Source organism: Achroia grisella, unplaced genomic scaffold (genome assembly GCF_030625045.1).
Source record: "Achroia grisella isolate CSIRO2021 unplaced genomic scaffold, CSIRO_AGI_Agris_v1 utg204, whole genome shotgun sequence".
Lineage (NCBI taxonomy): Eukaryota > Metazoa > Arthropoda > Insecta > Lepidoptera > Pyralidae > Achroia > Achroia grisella.
The window spans coordinates 1074776-1097125 of record NW_026712703.1 but is presented as its reverse complement, the minus strand read 5'-3'; the positions used below and the strand labels follow the sequence as shown (position 1 = coordinate 1097125).

The window sequence follows — 22350 nt, the reverse complement described above, 5'->3', positions numbered from 1 at the left end:
ATCCAGGTTTCATGTTTGGGGATCGTTCTTACCTGTGTTGGGGACACACATACAACAACTTTCACGTTTACTAAAATGACGTATGTCTGGCAGTCGTGGGCTCTTGGGCTATTAGCGTAGTTATTATTCTATCATTAGAAGCCATCCATACATTCAGTAACATTGATTTTAGTAGTAGTAAGAGTTGTGACAACTAATCACATTTGTGAGACATTGTGACACGTTTCACTAGGGAAACCTAGTGAAACGTCACATATTTTTCAATTTTGAACTGGAAAACCGAGTGTTAACTCCTCAAAAAAAAAACAATATAAGCCTTATGTAAATATAAATACTTATAATTTTTAATTTTTTTTATTAAAAGTACAGTACAAATTTCGTATTTACTTACTTTACTTAGATATATTAGATTTTGCAATGCGACGTCATGAAATGTATGTGCCGTTCTTCCCCTTGTCACACAGTGTCACATTGTGTCGATTAACGTGTGTTTTAATTTATAGATGACCCCTTATGCCATAAATACCTTTTCTCGATAGTTGCATATTACGCAGATATAGCATTTGAGTTTAAGGATAGGGGACACCCATAATGTACCAGTAATGACACACAACCTTGAGAACTCGTTATGCTAACTCAATATCACGACCAGAAATAAAATTTATTCCTATAATACCATATAGGTGCGATATGTTAAGTGAAATTTCAAATGAGTATAACATGACGTCAATACCTTAAACTTGAAATTCAACGATTCGGAAATGTCATGTGTAAGGTAATTAAATTTTATTGTAACTCGATTACCGTGCCCTCAAAGGCAATTCATTTTATTGGTTCCAATATGTCTGTGCATGACATAGTTTTCCTATTAAAACAATTGTTCCAACAGTCCAAAGGAAAATAACTGTCACGGAACATAATATACCCATATTTATGTATCAGAAAGATTGTGCCAACCGTATTTTGGTTAGAAGACGTTTTCATCATCGTCAGAGTTTATATGAGATTTTGGCTAACAATAATCGAAAATTACTTGGTGCGATTTGTTCAAATATATGTGAAACTCCAAAATATTCGCATAACACTAATACGTTGTCAGTCACCATTCCAAAGATCGGCTACGCTCAGTGTCGATTGACCTCGTTGAACGACATTGACCAACGAGAGCAACATAGCTGATATGATTTTAGTAATTTTCTTAAAAAAGCTTAATAAAATTAAAATTAGTTTGATTTCTCTTTCTCTCACTAGGAATGTTTAAAATTTATTCCATATTTATAAATAATTTTGAGTGATCTATAAATCTACGATAAAAAGTATTGAGCATCTTTACAATTACATATATTTATATATCTTATTTTCATCTTCTCTATTAATTTTATATATCAAATAATAACAAAAATTTCTTCTTTAGAAAGATTCATCATTTATCATCAGGGTTCATCATTGATAACTATTTAAATTGTTTTTGATATTTCAAGAGAGTACCTTAAAATAAAACGTATTGAAAAATAAAAATGAGTTCCAAATCGAGCAGGTGACAAGAATTGCAAATATAAACTAAATTATTGAGTGCATGAAACTTGAAATTGCATATTGGTGACACCTCAAAGACATGTTTTCGGAAATACTCATGGCAACAGAAGATATCGCATTTGGCGTGGGCGAACGGGCTAATTTTATTTCCACTTATTATTTAATTCCATTATTTATGTATAATATTCATTTTTGGCTTTATACCGATATTAGAATGTTTGTTGCAATGCTATTAAAGTCAATAATTTTGTTTACGATTAAATATTAATATGGTGTTATAAACATTTAGAATATGCTTAGCCTTTAGTTAGCTTAACCATTTAGCTAGCAAAATAACACAGGTGTTAAATCAATTAATACAATTAGTAACTTCTATATCTAAATTTTTGCTCCATATGTCTTTACATATGTACAAAAGACAATCTAGATATATAATAATAATTGCTGAAATATAGTAGGTAATATAACTTATTAATACTTACATTATACTAATATGTACAGAACTTGTTAATAATTACTGGCTTAATTTTTAACAAGTTCTGTACATATTAACGTTTTATAATGTTAGTCTGAAAGAAGGTTCCGAGTAGAACTGAAAGAGTTTCTTTCGGTGCAATGATTAAGGAGTTCATTTTCCTCATAAGAAAATGCGCTCACCCTCTATCTTCATAATAATATTATGAAGATAGAAAGGAGTAGAAGGAAAAGGAGTAAACATTACATATATATGCTAAATAATTGCAGATATTGAATGAAAATCACTGTAATATATTTGAAACATACAGATAAACATACAATTCGATATTCGTGCAGTTATAATACTATGAACAGACAAATTTTTGTGTTGGCACGATACCTCAACGATACGGCAACGATACAAAAATCACAAAAATACTTTAATGTCAAGAAATGAGAGTTAATCTGGTTTACTCTAATTCTCGCTATAACCTTGGTCTCTAAAACTCCTTAAACCATTCCTTAATATATAAATAGCGGGTATCAGCTAGAAAATATACCTATAAAAATGTATAATTATAATAATCCTTTTGGAAATTTTACAACATTTAAAAAACCTCTAACAATAATAAGTAATGAATACTTCCTTCTTATAGTTGTACCAATTGAAGTTATAAGTACAAGGAAATATGACCACAATTGTAGAAGGAAACTGATTTTAAAATATTTTAATGTACTTTATTAACAATAATAAAACGTTCAACTTTTAAGTTATATATTTTGTCAATATAGGTACAGTACGTAATAAATGATATTTTATAACTCTGTTTACTTATATATGTAGGTACATGTTATGGAAATCTATAAAGAACAATATTCAATCGGCTATTTTCTTAAAGAGGAGATTATCGATTTGATTGTACTAACTTACCTATTCACCTACTACCTACCTACCTACTTACAATTTAGTTTCTTCAGATTGTGAGATTTTTTAAATATTCTACCGAAGGTAGGTACTTATATTTCAAATCCATATACATTACCAAATAATATAAAATTCCCTATAACAAGCGATCTAGTACACTGTGTTAACACAGTTTTGTACATTCTATGTTTACACGGTAGGTACCAAATCGCACACAGTAGGTATGTGCCTACACACACCAAATAGCGCAACAGCAATATATACCTCTTATGAAAGAAACCCATGTACAATACAGATATATCTAACTGAATAGTACCACAATTTTCGTGATATCTGTACATATCCGAAATTTAGTTACATGAGGAAATGAAAATATAGAATGACTCATTCTTTATTTTATAGGAAATATTTGTGCTCAGGGAAGTTCCAAAATATGGTATATCATTTTCTTATTTCTTGCAATACAAAATGGTAACTTTTTGTGATTTATTTTATTAAAAAAATAGCACAATTTTAAGATATAAAACCAAGTATAAAGAATTTGAAAGTGGAATGACACTTACCACTTAATAAACAAATGCATGAAAAAATAGAAGATCCCAGGAATGTACTATTGGTACTACTAAGTAATAATAAAAATGTAATCAAGGTAAGAAACAAGTCTGTTCAAAACTAAAATGCTTAAAATTCTACATAAAATGTCTAGGAATGCCAAAATCAAAGTATAGATTTAAGGTATAATATTATATCTGTCAACTGGTTGCTTTCTAATTATGTAACGGGCAAACGAAATCGTAGCGTATCAACAACTTTAACAGTTTTAATTGTGAAACGCAGCATGAAACTTTATCATTTATTTAAATTATGTGCTTGTATCGAACGGTGGCTCGGATCTATCGGACCGGTTCGCACACTAGCTCGCCTCGCACACACACGATCATGGCATGTGGTAATCACACAGACCTGCCTAAGAACTGGTAAAGACAAAGCCCGTTCTAAAAGGGCTGTTAGTCTGTCAGCATGATGTCAGTAAGATGCTGTCGAGTCTTTCAAGCTAGCCATTCGTATCCATGTTTATGTATAAGTTAGAATCGTAGACGTAATGGTTACTGATATCGATGGAGTACTGATGAGCTTACATAGAATAATTATGTTGGCTTTTTACACGTCATCACAATTTATCTTATATCAAGTCAATATGATAGAAATCTCATATTAACGTTTATAGCTTTAATTAATTAACAACGCGCCCATTGAGTATTTTGCAACTGAAAGCCTGTCGTTCAGATTATCAGATAATAATAAAAAATTATGACTTGTTGACTTGTGACCAAGAGGTCCAACCGAAATGAGTGGACCAGAGGTAGATAGCAAAAAATCATCTGCGTGGGTATACATACCTTACTTTTACCTATTTCAGAAATTACAGAATAAGAGGTATCTCAAATAAGTCTAGAGAAGCTCCCACAAAATTAGGCAGTGAAATTACAGGATAAAAGGTAATTACAGGATAGAGGTATACACATACCTCTCAATCCTCTGGAACTTGAACACATGAGTATACCACGGGTCTCAAATAATAACGTTATGTCCGTAGTGCTGTTCCTGTTTATAGGCGACGGTTACTGTTTATCATCAGGTTGGTATCAATTTGTTTGCGTTTTCAATTACGTAAAAAAATCCTAAACTAACAAAGTGTGAAACATCAAAGATTCTATTTGATTGCTTCTGGATAGCATCAGTGAGACAACAATGCCGAATTATTACACAACACTACCCTTTGAGTTAAAACCATGTTCACACTGCCAAGAACTTAGGGACTGAGAAAAGCTACCTCAATAGGTCACAAGAATAGCCTTACAACACCGGAACGAATATTATAGATTGTATAAATTAACCTACAAAACGTACAGTCGAAATACGAACTTACTCATCTCTGAAGAAATTCCTTTAACATTAATAGATAAAAAGAGTGATCATCTAACGAAATATCTGTGTACGTAAATGTTTCGATTATTGAACGACGATCTAGTAAAGAAGGCGGTGCTAATGAAAGTAACAGAGCGTGTACAATGCAGACCTTCCAACTCTCAATGCACCAGTGATTACCAATCCTATTACGCCGTTTTGTACTCCAATTTGTGGTTAGCATTGTAAATAGTAAATAATGTATATTTTCTGTTGGTAGAAATGGTAAGTAAGTACTGTAAAAATCATCTATTGTTGTAGGCACCTACTTATTTGTGAGAGTTACCGCACCGCTCTACATTTTATTGTAATCCTGAAGGTTGTGTTGAAATTCCAACCGATAAGTTTTTACGTTACAGATCGTTTTAGTTGTGTATTTAGATTAAAACAAACATATTTAAGTGATTATTGTTGATATTATTGATATTATTGAAGATAATTTTTACATAATATTTTTGTTTTTTCATTCATGGAGGGTATATAGATGACGATGATAACTTTTTTTTATGTAATTAAAATGAAAACAAGCTAATGAGCTACTGATGGTAAGTGGTAAAGTCAACATACATGAATAGCACCACGTGACGCCCGTGCTACTACCGATGCTTTGCTATTCTGGAGAACTAAAATGTTTCTAAACCATGTGCTGTAATTTAACCGCCTTATCTGAACCTTTAACCAAGCACAGCTTATAAGGCAAATTGTTTAGCGACTGAAATAGGTTCGACAGGGGTATGCACGCTGACAACTTCAGATAGTCTACCATAGTCAAATATACCATTAAGACATTATATTTGTTATCCACACAAATTTAATAGAATGTAACTCGCTCTAGCTCCATTTGTCGGTATCAATTATTCGGTTCGAGATATGGTTGAAACGGTAACTGTAGAAACTAATATATTATAACGTATGCGAAGTGGGCTCAAAATTTATTAATACTACGAACTACAGAGAATAAACTTCCTAATAGATATGTTTTTCTGAGTATCTATTGGAAGTACAGATATTAATAGATATAGTGTGAAGTATTTTATTTTTAAATCTTAGCTCAATATCTCATGGGAGCATGTTCATGAAGATTGAGAACTTAAGCTAAAGAAGAATTTTATAAGAAGTATCTCGTCCATTTGTGTTTTCAACTAATGTATTTTCACTATAAAGACCAATTGTAACAATTGCAGATAATGCATAGTAATTTAAGTTTTATTTAGAACCTCTACGTTTCTTACCTCCGTAAATAAAAGAGATTTATAGTATTATGGTCATATAACATCTTTTTTATGTGATGATGTTATATTACTAGTCAGACTTTAAATCCAATTACGCTAGAGATTATTCTTAATGATGATCTAAGTGATCATGGTCTTATTATATGTAAATTTCCTATAGAAAATTATAAATATACATCATACCGTCGCACAGTCTCGTACAGATCTTTAATTGAAAATGCAACTGCTATCACTCAAGCAGCAAAATTTACTCCATGGGATATTGTATTAACTTGTACAAATATTGATGAGATGGTCAGTATCTTCAACCCACTCATCTTGGATCTTATAGATACCTTTGCTCCAAATCAAACACGCATATTCAATCGTTCTCCAGGCTCCCTGGATGACCGATACTCTTAAAGACATAAAAGCAAAGCGAGACAAAGCCTGCCATCGAGCAAAAAGAACTCGCACAGAATCCAGTGAACTGTACTATCGTGAATTACGTAACTATTATAACCAGGCTCTAATGCGTGAAAAACAAGCTTATTTTACTAAATTTATTAATAACAATAAAACAAATGCTAAATTAATGTGGCGTCACATTAACAACATTGCCGGAACAAATAATAAACGGTTTACTATACCGAACCATTTATCTGATCCGAATGTTCTTAACAACCATTTTATAAACAGCGTACCCCTTAAATCAGATAATAGTGATATACTCAGTGATCTTCAATATACTAAATACTCTAATGCCGAATTTAATTTCGTATCGATTACAGCTAAGACAATTGAACATATTATAAATACATTCTCATCCTCCAATTCAATAGGTAAGGACGGTATATCCATGTTTAATGATAAAACTTACACTACCGTATTCAATGGATGCAATATTGTATATAGTCAATAACTCCATTTTACACGGAGTATTTCCCGAAACATGGAAGTGCGCTGTAGTAAACCCCATACCTAAAAAATCTACCAAAGATAGTAGAAGGATGTGTTCAGTTACAAATAGTTTCTTTTAATGAACAAAATAATATTCTTCTTCAGATGCAATCAAGTTTCCGGAAGAAGCATAGTACGACTACAGCGCTATTGACTATAACTGATGATATTCTTATGGCTTCCGATGAAGGCAAAGCTACACTCATGGTGCTTCTGGTTTATACACGCGCGTTTGATTATGTAGACATTGAGATACTAATAGCAAAATTAAAATATTATGGATCTGGTGAAACAGCAAGAACATGGTTCCATTCATACTTCCAAGGCAGATCTCAGGTAGTAAAGTTCGTGGATAGTCAGGGTGTAGTCAGGATGTCAGAAGTTATTCTATTGGACAGAGGTGTTGTACAGGGATCAATATTGGGCCCAATACTTTTTTCCATATACACCGCTAGCATTGTTAAAGCAGTGACTCACTCACAAATACACTTATATGCAGATGATAGTCAGTTGTATGTTCACACTTTACCAGGTCAACATGATGTTAGTACTGCAGTTAACAAATTAAATATAGATCTGACATCAATAACAGAGTGGTCAGTAAAACATGGTCGTACACTTAATCCCAATAAAAGTAGTACTATTACATTTGGAACTAAACGACAAGTTAAAAATATTAATAAATATAAACCGGCAATTAAACTTAGCAATATTATTATACCATATCAAGATAGTGTACGTAATCTGGGTATCCTCATGGATGAGCATCTTAAATTTGAACAGCATATCCGAAGTAAAGTAGCTAAATGTTAAAAATGCTTTATAAGTTTCGTACGTTTCTCAAACGAGACATAAGACTATTATTATGCAATAGTCTAGTATTATCACTAATAAACTATTGTGATATTGTTTATAGTCCTTGTATGATTGCAAAAACTGCCAAAATAAAACAAAGAGTACAGAATGCTTGTATGAGATTTTGTTACAATATACCGCGGTGAGATCATATTACACCTTATTTAATCAGAAATAATATATTAAATTCACACAATGTCTGTATTTTAAAGTATGCTTGTCTTTTGCACTCCATAAGGAATACAAAATTACCTTCGTATTTATATGTAAAAACTAATGTTTATAAATCTAAAATAGAGTCCCTTAGAGACAGATGTCATCAGTTTTCTAAACCTTTCATCAAGCTCACAAGAACTAGGGGTTGTTTTAAGTATGCTGCAGCAAAAATTTGGAACGACTTGCCCCCGCCAGTTCGTTCATCACTGATTTTATCCTTACCAATATTTATTTTTTAGACGCAAATGTAGCAAATGGTTGCTGCAAGAACAATTCCTCGTTTCGTAGTATTGTAATTTACTAAGTTGTGTCGATATATGTGTGTACACGCAAGTCTGCGTCTGATGGTATATATGATAAAATAACCCCGAATAATTCTTAGATTTTATTTAATGTTGTAACTAATCCTGAATAATGTTTAGATTATATATATTTAAGTTTGTTATTGTAAATTTTTATGTTTACTTTGTTAGTTGTAGTTTAAAACTTAATATGCTATCGTTGTCGTCGATCTCACATTGTATTTTACTGATAAAGGCTATAACAGAATAGCAGAGAGGGTGGACTCACTGCCCTCACTGAGTTATAGGCCTTTTTGTCTCATTAATTAGTTTTTAAATTATATTATTCAATGGGCAATAGTTGTATTGTGTAAAAAGTTTATGTTTGAGACAAATAAAGATTATTATTATTATTATTATATGAGCAACATCAGCGGTAATGGTGTATACTGTATCTCTTAAGCCTATCTGGTTATCTTCCACAGGTGAACAGAGCATGAAGACAGGTTTAACTAACCCATCACGATGGTTTCCAAGATTGAATGCTTCAATATCTACCCATAGTACACTAGGGCCACAATTTTCCATTACTAACAATCCCCTCACCGCTATAACAAGCGCTGAAAAAGACTAATAAACGTAAAAATTGGGAAGGACCAAATATACTGCATGACTTGTCAAATATATAGCACTTTGTTGAAAGTGTTGAAACACTTAGTTCTAAGCGAGCAACGTCATTGGGTCTAATAGTAGTTGGGTCTTTTTCGAATACCGGGGTAATTGGCCGTCAAATCCATGACCCCGATATTACAAAATCTTATATTCGTTATTCGATAATTATGAAAATATATACCTTTGTAAAATTTAGAAACAAACATTATGAACATTTTAAAATCTGGTATTATTTTAGTATATCTAATAATAAGTAGATACTCCAAAGTACATAAGGTTAAGTTATTTACTGTTTACTCAAAAAGTGAAATAAAATAATGTGCAATATCCCGTTATTCTTTAATATAAGTTCATCTAATGGCAGGTGTACTTAAGAATTGATTATTTTATAGCAATGTTTATTTTCCTGTTTACAATTATTTGTTAATGCGTAACTACTACTAACTAAACGTAGTTTATTTTGTATTTGATTTGAGTAATTTAAGTGTAGGTAGTACCAACCTACTATGTAGGTACTAATAATTTGCTGAAATATTACTTTTAAAGTAAAAAGAAGTCAAATATTACTTAGTTACTTAGTTTTCTATGTGTATTAAGTATACATTTGTAAAAAAAATATTTCTATCAGTTGTTTAATACTTGTAAGACAAACGGCTTATCTTGAGACTGGTAGTACCTACTAAAATTGTATGGAAATAAGTTTTTAGAAATGATATATTTTTTTAACTAAATATAACAGATATTTTCACTCTGTAAAATTCAAAATCTAGCGAGTATATAGTGTACTAAAAAACATCTTTCCTTATCATTGCAGTTGTTTAATTGGAGCAGAGTAATAATTTACAGTATGTCCAAGTCTGTGATTATTTTATTATCGTTCAAACAATAACAATATTATGGTCTTCATCTACTTATTATTACATATATTTATATTAAATATATAAAGCAACATAGTAAATCAATACTTAGCAAACATTATAAACAAAACTGGTACCCAAGCCTCTACATTGCGGATTGAAGAACTACATCCTTGAACTACATCCTTATGAACATTTTGAAGTATTCTCAATCCAAAACTTTGCGTGTCCACATCAGTTTCATTGTTAATAATGTTAACGAAATAAGACTTGTCAAGAAAAGATGTTTACCTAAAAGTTTTAAGGTGTTCTACCACCAGTTCATCTTGTAAGTGTTGCCACCGTTGTAAAGGTATCCTTGATATACTTACTATTGATAAATTTAAATGTTTAAATGTAACCGTTAAATGTGTATGTGTGTGGTTAGAAAAAACACTACATAAATAAAACAACATACGTAGCTCATTGCACGTTATACAGGAGATGAGCGCGCTGGGGCGGCAGCGCCGGCGCGTGCTTGCCGGTGGCGGCGATGGCCAGCTCGCGGGCGACACCACTCGGCACACGGGCGCAGATCGAAAGTTCGATGCGAGATCGAGCGCGCATATGTAAATATCGGCACATTTACAAGCGAAAGGGTTCACCAGAGCGGCGCACTAACGCAGTGCTGCGCGGGAACCAGTCAAGTGAGATTCCTACGGCGTCCGATAGAAAAATGTCGAACGAGCTTCGGGTCCATCACTCGGCGCGGGTGTCTGATACGCAACGCGGCCACCGCTCGACTGCCGCCCTCCTCTCACCGCCACACTGCTGGTATATTTATCGCTTAATTATTGAACTCGTCTGTGTAACAATTATGAAGCTCGACGAGTGGCAGGCGCTGGCGGAGGGTGTACGGCGCTACCAAGTCTGCGCTCGCGCATTGCGTCACGTCACATGCAGGCGCAGCACCACACGCCGCTGCCGCGCTGCACACCTTCTACACCTCACATCGGCACACAACGACGGCATCGCATAAAGGTACTTGCGGAGGTCGCAATGGTACCTTACATCGACATATGTCACGCCACATGGACATCAACCTTCAGATTTTATCACTATCAATTAAGAGCCAATCAGCTGTTCACCTGTTATTTATTTTATCCATTAACCTCCAATTTATATCAATAGATATCATTCTCAAGCTTCTGTTTCCGCGGTAGTTATTTATAATTATCATATTATTGCACAAAACTATAAGCGTTAGTATATGTATGTAGATAGGGGTACCTCCATATCTAATATTACATGTAGGTACCAAGTTGAATACTCATTATATGTGCAGATAAGCTACAAATTATTACTCGTAAACATTTATTCATTACATATACTTCTGATCTTATCATATTCAGTCGATTTTGCTAAATACACAATTCACATGATGAAATGATTGACGATAATATATTCAGTCATTAGACTATATTTACCAGTACTATATTTCGGTAAATTTTTATATTTCCCTTTTAGCGACCTAAAAACTTCCTTCAATTCTAATACACGAAAAACGTAGATTGTTTGTATAAACGTAATGTTAAATGCAGCATGTATCATGGCTATATAGACAATAATATTGGAAGGGTAAGGATGGACAAAGAATCCTGCCTGGGGGGAAAGTGATTGTTAGTAATGTGAATTAATTAATCCATTGCTAGCAATGGATCAACAATAGATCAACTTTACATGGTTATGTAAGGTTGACCTCCACGGGGTTCCCATGGAAACCATCGTGATAAATTCTTGGTGAATTTGTTACAATGGTCTAACTGACCTGATTTCATGCTCATCTTATCATCCACCACTGATGTCCCGCCAGCGTAAACCGTTAGTGCAGACGGGCGCATCATTCCATTATCATTAATTAAAAAAAACCCTTTGCCCCGGGATCGTTTCCCGGTGCAACAACATACAAATGGGTGGGTGTAAGCGGGTACTTTTTTGTAAGGTACTATTTTGAAACCTGTAAATACACCATCTACATGATCAAAAACATATTTATTGTTAAAAAAAATCTGAATTCGTTCTTCCAAAAACAAGTTAAATATAAGGAATATTGTCTTTTATAATTTTTATGAAAAAAAAATTTAATTATAATATTTATTTTAATAATAGTTTATGTATGTATGTTATGTGTTTATATTTTAAATGCTTTATACATAAAGCTTTTTAATTTTCACTACTGGTAACTTGTAACTTATAATTTAATCGTAATTCGTTTGTTTTTTTAGTAATTTCCTTTTCGCCGGAACCAAAGGAAGGGAAAAAAATCATTTATTTTCTTACTGTAATGAAGGAAAGAATGGGAACGTAGTGGATAATGTGCCTAAATGCAAATTATAAAAATGCTGTCATTTATGACATTTATTTTTGACACAGAAGGAATAAAAATTCACTCTCTAACACTCTCTAAACGCGTAGCCTACTGTCAAAATCAAGGTCGATTTCTGGAAAAATGCAATTTATTTGTTACACTGCGTAAATTATTTAATTATTTGTATCTATCCAAAATGTATTCTAGATTGAAAATAAGGTAAATGAATATCTTACGTTGCTAAATATTTACATTTCATCATTCATACTTGTCAAAACATAACTTAATTCAATGTGTATAATTCCTACATTTTGGTGCATAAATGTTTTACCAAAGTTTTATTTGTAAGCCTACTCTTAATATGCAGATCTTTAAACTTTGCTTCTGCTAATTCCAGATGGTGTGGATGTCCTAGAACATCTGGAGTACTTTGTAGATATTTGAGTAGTGCCGAAATTTCAACTGCTCTACGACCTTTTTACTTTAGTGTTCATCCTGATCTTTTTGGAAAATATCCAGAGCAAAGAGTGAGTATTTTAATACTATGTTATACCGGGTCCTGTGTGAGGTGGGCAGAGAAAAAGTTCATTTTTATTTTATGTTACCCTTAACTTAAATACTTTTTAGTTTAGCTATTTATAATTTTTTTATATTGTCTAGGAAACACTTTCTCCCAGCCAGAGGCTTATTTCGTCAATTAATTTCTCCTTGTTGAAACTTTCAAAAAGTGTTACAAAGCCTACTGAAAGTCAGTTCTGCTTCCGAATGTGGACTGAGGAGCGGGGCCCTCAATATTTATCTCCCATCTCAAATTGCTATCTAATCATAGTTAAACCTATATATTGAAGATAAAAAATAGTCAGCTGGCTGTAGTGTGTACATGTCAGCTGATGGCATAACAAACATGTAAAGAAATCTGCGATTTCTTCCCACACCAAAATTTGTTAGATGTTAATTTATGTGCTGTTTTGAATAAATAAAATTGTTAACTGTATATATAGACAAGCTTGTCCATATTTACTTTCATGTAGAATCAACTAATGTGTTTGACAATAAATTAATTTTGATGAAATTACAAATTTTCTCTTAAGTTCTCTTAGAGACACATTTTAATACCCATTATTTTCAGTTCAGTATCCTATGTATATTATATGTATATTATAAATAACCCTTTTGAATTCTTTATGATTTCATTATTTGTATCTAAATATAAAATAATTTCTTGTTTATTAAAAAGTATTTTATGAATTTATTTTAGAAAATCAATGAGAATTCATTACAACAATTAAGTGCTTTAATAGAGGCTCAGCAGTCTAGTCGAAGATTATCAATACCTCCTTTATCATTTTATTTGAGACAAAAGAATATGCCTGAAGGTAAAATATACATGGACACAAATGTTTTAGTTGTAGACATCATATTAATGCTATTACTAATATCAGTTTAAAATTTTAGGTGAATTTAAATTAGTAAAAATTAGTTTAAATGGTAACAATGTAAGAGAAACAGTAGTCAAAGTATTAAATGCCTGTGATATGTCAACAAAGTTTGTAGACAAAATCCCGAAAACTTCTTCAAAAATTGAGATAAGGTGAATAAACTTGATTTAAATTAGATATAAAGATATAGAAATAATATACAATAATGATATACAAAAAAATTAATATATATGTACTTGAAGTTAATATATGTACTAAGAACTTTGTATAAATTTTCAGTACACCTGACTTTTCTAAAGCCTATCAAGAATATGCAAAGGACTTTGAAAATGTGACTAGAATGAAAAGAAAAGTTGAAGAAAAGAAAGCCATTAATAATATTGTGTAAGTGTGCTTATAAATAATATGGATAATATTTTTATGTACAACAAACTATAACATATAACTTATGTGAAACCAAACAATGTAACTTATGCTTATTAACTTATGTTTAAAATACAATTGTACATCTTTTGTTATGCCAGAAGTATTTATAAAATTGTTTATATAATTGCCTCAAATATTAAAACATAACATATAAATAAACAGTGATGTATGTTTCAGTGAATGGATCATTGAAAACAGTGTTATAGCAAAAGAAAAGTATGAATCGACATCTGCCACAAGAGATCAAGTCAAATGTTTGAAAGAACATCTTTGCAATACTTATGGTATAAAAGAAGTTGGTAAAGCTTAAATAACAATACTGTGTTTAGAATAAGTAAACTATTCTACATACAGTTTTATATAAATAAAATATTTAATTAATACAGATAGATTATTTGAGTCAGAATGACGTTTTCCATCTCTGTTAACCAGAGAGTGTCAGCTATTTTTATCTCACTTAATTAATAATAAAACAGAATGTAAGGTTTTATAACAACTTATATAATTATTTTATATGAATTTCTAAAAGTTTGTATATTGCAAATCCTTATATTAAAATTAATAGTTGTTTTATATCTTTAGGTAAAATACGATAATGGTTGGAATATAAGTCATATACGAGGGGCGCTACAAAGTCTGGTATCACTTGCCACCCAACACTCAAATGAAATGACCAATCTAGAAGGTTTGTAGACTTTATTACTTTCTATTACTGTTTCATGCCTGTTGTCTCACTGTTAAATGAAAATATGCTTAATAATTATATTTCAGGTAGAATTATAGCTTTAGGGCAATTTACTGGAGTAAGTTTAGATGGAGATGTATACCTCAATATAATTGATGTTAGGAATGAATGGCTTTCGGTGAGTTTTTGAATATATTTTTATTACTATTAGCAGTGGGGATCAATGGCATAGTAGCCATTTTTAGTTCGAAAAACGGATTTAGATGGCGTCATTGGTATCGAATGGAATTCAACATTGTTTTGTAATCGTTTAAAACCCAAAACTATGTTTTTAAAAAGGTTTAATCTATTTTTAAAAAGTCATATATAGATGTTAAAATGAAATAATGCGTTTTGAAAAGTAATTTTCATATATTTACTCATTTTGTTGTTGCCCTGTATTTGTTTACAATTTAATCATTGCTAATTGGGGCTTATTGTTTCCAAAATACTTTCATAGATGACGCTGTTTTCATTTGTATCACCGTATTTTAAATGTTTATTTTATATTTTCAAATAATAAGTACTTACTATATTATTATGATAAATTAAACATAAAAAAAGTTTAAGTAAATATAAAACAGCTAAACAAGAAAACCATATTATTCCAGTAATACTTATTTAGAAAGTGTTGCCATATTAAAAATAAATGCATAGATTTATCGATTTTTTCGAATAATCGATAACAGGATATTACAACGCATTATTCGATGGTGCTTTTAATTAGTCTTTGCAAACAGTAAAATTTCATCATTTTGTATTATACTCTTATTTGGAACGAATTGCAATGCATAATTTTTACTCGACGACGGCAAAATAGAGAGATTTTGACAGGTATGCAAGTACTATATATTTATCTGTTCGCTCATAACTTCGAAACTTGAAGAGGGAAATATTAATTAGATTGATCTGATACAAGTGTACTCTATTATATCAACCTCCACGCGGTCACCCTGGTAATTATAGCAATTAATGACATTAGTGACATAGTTCTTCTATTAAAAAAAATAAATACCTACTTATTATAATTTAATGAATGAGAATTGAATGTGGTATAGAGTATATAAGGTCAGCTATACCTTTATGAAACCTCTATAAACAAGTGTTATATGGTATCTAAATTACTGACATTGATAGCTAAATATGAGGATCCTCGAATTTTTAAAAATACTCATAAGAAACTTTACAAATACTCGAATTTTGCTTTTGTAGAAGGATATTTTCAACCTTACTAAATTGTACAAGGTTTTGAAACGATAATCATTCATAATACTATGATATATTACTGATCCTAGTACCTACTATTCATGATAATTAGTTTTTTAATATCTCCATTCAAGGGTAGGTTATTAATAATTTATATTATTAGATTTCATCACAAATAAAAATATCGATTTAAAATCGTAGGTTGGTCCATATTTTTTTATTATATCGAAATGACAACGAGTACTGGCAACATAAATGAAATGTTAAAAATATAAAATATAGGAATAAAAGAATAGGATAAACGACTTTAAGTCAAATGCTTAAAACATATTTTCACTAGCATTGGATTTTTTCTCTTTTTTCATCATTTAAGTTAAGTAGGTACTTCAACTTTTGAATTGTCCCTGTTCAGAGTTCATTGAACTTCTTATTTTTTGTCAAACTCAATAATTTAAATGTGTCTAAGGACTACTACAAATATTTAGTAAACTATCGTGTCTTTGAGGATTATCTCATACCAGGTAAACTTGCATATGTATGCGTGTGTATCTTTCATATTAAAATATAATAAACATAGGTACTTGGTGACCGCTTTAATGTGGTATTATTATGTTTTTATTATTGGTATGAATGTAACTTCAAAAAACTAACACTGATTTTATAATTTTTGATTGATTGAGAAAATACTGAAAATTATTAATCAAAATAAAGTACTAAACAGTAGTATTATTTTTATATTTTATTAGAACTGAATGAATATGATGTATGAATAATATGTTTATTGTACTAATAAGGTTACAGTTTAGTTACTTTCATGTAAATTAATTCATGTAAGTTCATGAAAATGTAACATGGTATATGATATTGTTTTCAGATTTTCCTGACATCAACAACTTAATACTGAACAAAGTTTAAACAAATAAGAGATGATATTCTAAATCTCCTAGTCATTCAGATGAAGATAAATAACATTTTTACTGTAAAGAACAGGAGTTCAAAAGAATAAAAAAAATAAATATATATATATATATATATATATATATATATATATATATGAACATTTTACTGTATAAAATAATAATGCAAGTAAAAATAAGAGAAAAAAGCAGAAGAAAAATCTGTAAATTATTAATCACAATGCAATTAATAATATAATTAAATAAGTAAGAAAGCAACGGACTAGTGATGAGAAGAAATTCCAAGTAATTATATTATGTGTAACCGACTGCAAATAAGTTTATGATTTAAGCTCATGATTATTATTATATTGCTTCATCAACAAATCCAGGAATATTTTGTGTACCAGAAATTAATTATGAAATGATTTTGATGAAATATTATGTCTTGATATTGATTTATTTGGAATATAATATAAAAATAACAGAAGTGTTTGAAGTTTTAGTGGTATAACAGACAAGCAGTGAAAGAAATATTATTGTAAATTATTAACAATTGTTTATTCTGTGATTAATAAATTATTTAAAAGTGTTTTATTACCTGAAATAAAAATGTTACGATCTTCAAGTGTTGTGTTCATGCAATGTTAGTTTCACCTCATTCGATTTAAAATGTCAGGAATTATTTACTACATAATGATTTTGTATTAGATGGTAATCATATATATTTTTTAATGCAATGTGTATAATAATTCCCATTTACATCAAGAAACTTTGTGTAAATCTATATTTCTCTGTCTATAGACTTTGGTCGTGGAATACTAATAAGAAACAAAATCTAGAGACTGTAGTATATCACAGCATCCCAGAACCTTGTATTTAAGTCATATAAGGACTTAGTACCTACCTAATACTTGCTACTTTTTTAATCAATTAATTAATTTGATCTCAATCATCATGATGAACAATGATGATAATGTTGAGAATGCTGCCAATGATGAATTTTATGGTGGTCATAAATAAATGCCACCGTCACTATCGTCAACAGTCATTGATCATTCATTTGATCTCATCATCGTCACCGTCACCCTCCTTCATCCATATTGTCAAAAGTTACTACCTACTATTATTAACTGAAATGGTAAATAAGCTGACGATCCATCCAACCACGACGCTATCCGACGTACATACATACACATATATTATTAAACAGCATTACGTCATCATGTCGTGCCCGCTATATCCCGCATACGTTATCATTCCGGAGAACATAGATGTTATGTCCAAATATCCTGTAATTTCGCAGCTTAATTTCAACTGAATAACAACTTACATAAATACCAAAAAACTAGCAGTAAAGGCGTAGTTTGTAGATATCGAAGGTTCTACAAATAGGTATAACATCAAAATAAGTACCTACATGTCATTAGCACCGATGTAGTATCCCTGAAAGAACCTACATATAACAGATTGATGGTTTGCAGATATTATTTTCAGTTTTACAAATTGCCAGTTTACCATAATTAACTACATATAATTAACTACAAATTGAGAAATAATTATACACTGAAAATTATATTATAAATTGATTATAGCTAAAATCTATCACTATCACATAACAATTTATATAAAACAAAACCGTATTAAAATCTTAAACCGATCTTAAACCGACCGAACCGAAAACTCCTTAACCGATAGCCCGATTTTAGTGCAGACGCGTTACGACATATCTTCGTCGGGAGAAAAAAAGTAGGCATGTAAAAAAGTAACTGTAACATAGTACATAGATACATAGGTACATTAGCCGTGTCTGTAGACTGTCAGCGAACAATATTATACCTACATTGAATTTTCGATTGTACCCAATCAGGAGTTCGATACAGTTATATATCTATTATGTACGTATCTTTGCAAAACAGATGTCATGTAGACCGAATTCTCTGCCATCTATTTTCATGCTTTATTACTAATCACCCACTAGTAATCCAAACTGCTTCAGATATAGCGACATCTAGCGCCTACGGCGGCGAAATAAAATAGCCCGAAGAATAGCCCGAGTTAGGAAGGAACCATTTTCTTGTATGGGATGGGGTATCTGTATGTAATATTATATTATCTGTGCTATTAGTATATTTAGAAGAAGATTACTTAGTTTGCAATCTATATTATTATAATAACATTGAAGTTTATTTGAATGTAGTAAATTCATTTGATAAATATGCTTACATTAAGCTTTACTACTAAATAAATATGTTATTTATCAAATATGTTAAAACAATATTCTATTCAGTATGAGAGGAGTATGCTCTAAATACAAGGCTCAGCTGAGTGTCCATCCTAATAACTAACTAGCTCATTAGGGTGGAGATTATTCACTAATAACCCCTAAAACACTTAACACATAAACATGTTCTTTATGTTTACTAGTGTTGAATAGAGAGCAAGTTCTCAATTTCTAAATATATCGCCAGAAGGCCTATAGGAATAAATAAATAATTGTATATGTATATCGAGACAACTGTAACATAATTATAACAAATGGTGTTTTCTGTTTAATTACAGTTAATAAAAAAAGTTAGTCAAGAAGACAGTGCTCTGATTGAAATACCTAAATATGAGAAAGCATTATCTAGTATTCTAAGAGACATACATATATGTAGAAGGTATATAATATATATAAAGTATTTTATTAATAACAGGCTTATTATTTTCCCATGCATACAATCTTCAACTTAATTTCAGGAAATTTATGCCGAAAGTGTCCGCGTTTCAGTACTGTAATCATCTCAGACAATTGATCACTTCTATTGGCGACTTTTATGGCCACGGTAGCAAGTTTCCATCATCTGTACCAGAATCTCTTAGCAAATATCAAATAGTTGTAGAGCCGTAAGTATCTACAATACTTATAGAACATTGAACAAATATACATAGATCATAATATTGTAGAAATAAGTTTATTAAAAATAAACATTTCATCCATTTTATATGTGGTTGCTTTTAGGTAATCAAATATATTAAATGCATATCATCAAGTAAAGGTCTGCCATAGAAATTGCTTCAATTAATAATTTCATTCTATTTGAGCTATAGACAGCATGATAATTACATGAAATACCAACACAAATTCAACTTGGTGCACTTAATTATGCTCTAATAATCGTCAGTATTGCTGGTTCCATTTGTTTAGCAGGTGATTTTACTTTAACTATTATCCTGCATGCATAACCTACATTTGTTTAATAATTATATTCTATTAAATTATTTCGAGTGCGATACTAATTCACCTAAATATTGTTTACAAGTCTCAAATCAACAATATAAGACTGTAGAAAATATGATGTGATTACATACAGTCGATGCTCAATCGGCATAACTTAAATTATTCCCTCAGCCGCTTTACAAATATACTATTAGGAAGAGCATAATCAATAACATATTCATAAGTTTTATGTTCAGTAAAGTAACTAATATCATATATTGCTTTATCTGTGTTGTACTAACTAAATGATTGTGTGACCCTAATAAAATTATGGTATCCAAATAAGTTTATAGAAGCTCCCATATAATTAGACAGTGAAATTATAGGACTATCTTCCAGAGGACTAAGATGTCATACCTCTTATATGTATGACCTCTTAGTCCCCTGGAAGGGCAAAGGATGAATACTATCACGGATGTCGCATAACATGATGTCCGACAGTGCTGTTTATGTATACAGGCGACGGTTACAGCTTATCATCAGGTAGGCCATCCTATCTGGTAGTAAGCGGTATTACATTCCAATTAGTCAATTACATTAAAAAAAAAATTCTACGCTTATACTAATCACTTCCAAGTTGATATAAATTACACTTTCAGAGAAGCAGGCCCTTTAATGGTGTCGCCAACTGGTCAATTCATTACTCCGTCGTCGTGTCCCGCCGGTGAGCTCATAGCGTATATCGGCAAGCATCTGGATGAAGCAACATTACTCATGACAGAGTATAACATGTAAGGAAAATTAATGTAATATCCAAAGGTACATTAAGAAATCCAAAAATTGGACATATCATCAAATCGAACTCTGCTTTCTTTCCAATCTTTTTTAACAATGGGACAATTTTAAGTTTTCCTATTTTCAAAGATTAAAACTAATAATAACCCTGGACGATTAACACAGCGCCATATAGTCCCAAGGTAAGCAGAGTATGTATTATGTGTACTAGACAAGTGAAATACTTAGATTTTTTTTATAAATACGTATATAGCATACATAGAAAAGATCCAGACTGATACGAACAATCGTACTTATGAATAAATGTTTGCACAGTGTGAGGAATCGAACCCGCGACCATCGAAAAGTGTACTAAACCGGTAGATATCCGAGGCTGCCGAAACTGATTTAAAAAAATGGAAGAAGTATACCAATTGACTTTCTTGCTAGTTCTTCTCAACTAAAGTACATAGCCAAACTGTAGTAATACTGTTAAATGATGACTTGCATAACAGGTCCTGTATGTAATGTTTTAAATTTCAGAAATAAACATGTCGAAAAAGCGCTTTATAAAGAAGTACTTGAACGCTTTGGACTTTTAGAGTTGCACAAAGATGATAGCATTACTCCAGGACTTATGATTCTCTGTTGTCAAAGATTGCTAACTAGAAGTGATAAGCTTCATATGGTGAGTATTTACTATATGCAATGAAATCCATTAAACAACACATTAGCGTTAATCAAGATAGCATATAAATAATTACCACTAATAATATACTAATTTTGTACCCTAAGGGCGCCTTCAAATTAGTCGCAAAGAGCCGCGCGGTGGTAGCGCGTCTGCAGCGCTGAAGCCGCACTGCTGTCGCTAGGTTTGCGAATCGTAGTGTAGTACATAGTTTTACGATAGACTCATCGATAGATTCATCAAACTTGTACAAAAAAAATACGTGCGTGCAGTCACTAGTAGATCAATGAAAAGTACGGGATCGCAGCGCGGGCTGACGCGCTGCCACCGCGCGGCACTCTGTTGCAAATTTGAAGACGCCCTAATAATAATAATAAAGTATCAAATATAATAACAAGACCAAAAACTCGTATTATTTTCATAAAACTGTTGTTGCGAATTACACCAACTGTAACTCTTACCTTTTTTGTTTCAGAAGTTACAAGGCAATATTTTATATATAACACATTATTATTCTGTATTATCTGAAGGAATATTATGTATACCCTGGAATTTCAAATAACCAATACTAGTATAGCAAAATGTATACTGAAATGTTACCATTTGATCTAAAATATTTACTATAGCAACTTGTTAAATAATACAAAATTGTGATTTGAATATATTTCATATATTTATATTTAATATTATAAGAACAGTCTTCAAAAATTT

The 22350-nt window shown here is 31.2% G+C and overlaps 2 protein-coding genes across 2 annotated transcripts in view; one reads left to right on the top strand and one right to left on the bottom strand.

Moving 5' to 3' along the window:
- The window catches only part of LOC131842075 (protein decapentaplegic), a 30191-nt gene extending 19601 nt beyond the window's left edge, over positions 1–10590 (bottom strand). Inside the window, exon 1 of the mRNA XM_059190561.1 lies at positions 10395–10590. The gene's annotated coding sequence lies outside the window, so the exon portion shown is untranslated. The remainder of the gene's footprint in view (positions 1–10394) is intronic.
- A 1762-nt stretch (positions 10591–12352) lies between these two features.
- On the top strand, positions 12353–22230 carry LOC131842074 (T-cell activation inhibitor, mitochondrial-like). Its single transcript, XM_059190558.1, has 13 exons — positions 12353–12503; positions 12682–12811; positions 13543–13660; positions 13740–13875; positions 14003–14107; positions 14327–14444; positions 14732–14834; positions 14921–15012; positions 19538–19638; positions 19718–19864; positions 20837–20968; positions 21495–21639; positions 22115–22230. Exons 1-13 carry the CDS (start codon positions 12481–12483, stop codon positions 22199–22201), a joined length of 1437 nt encoding a protein of 478 aa, XP_059046541.1. The 5' UTR covers positions 12353–12480; the 3' UTR covers positions 22202–22230.
- The last annotated feature ends 120 nt before the right edge of the window (positions 22231–22350 follow it).

What these genes read in the sequence shown, in the direction of transcription:
- LOC131842074 (XM_059190558.1), top strand. Translation starts at nt 12,481, where the DNA reads ATGTATTCTAGATTGAAAATAAG. An exon ending in ACAAAAGAATATGCCTGAAG is followed by an intron (nt 13,661 to 13,739) that starts GTAAAATATACA and finishes TTAAAATTTTAG; the next exon opens with GTGAATTTAAATTAGTAAAA. An exon ending in GACATACATATATGTAGAAG is followed by an intron (nt 19,639 to 19,717) that starts GTATATAATATA and finishes ACTTAATTTCAG; the next exon opens with GAAATTTATGCCGAAAGTGT.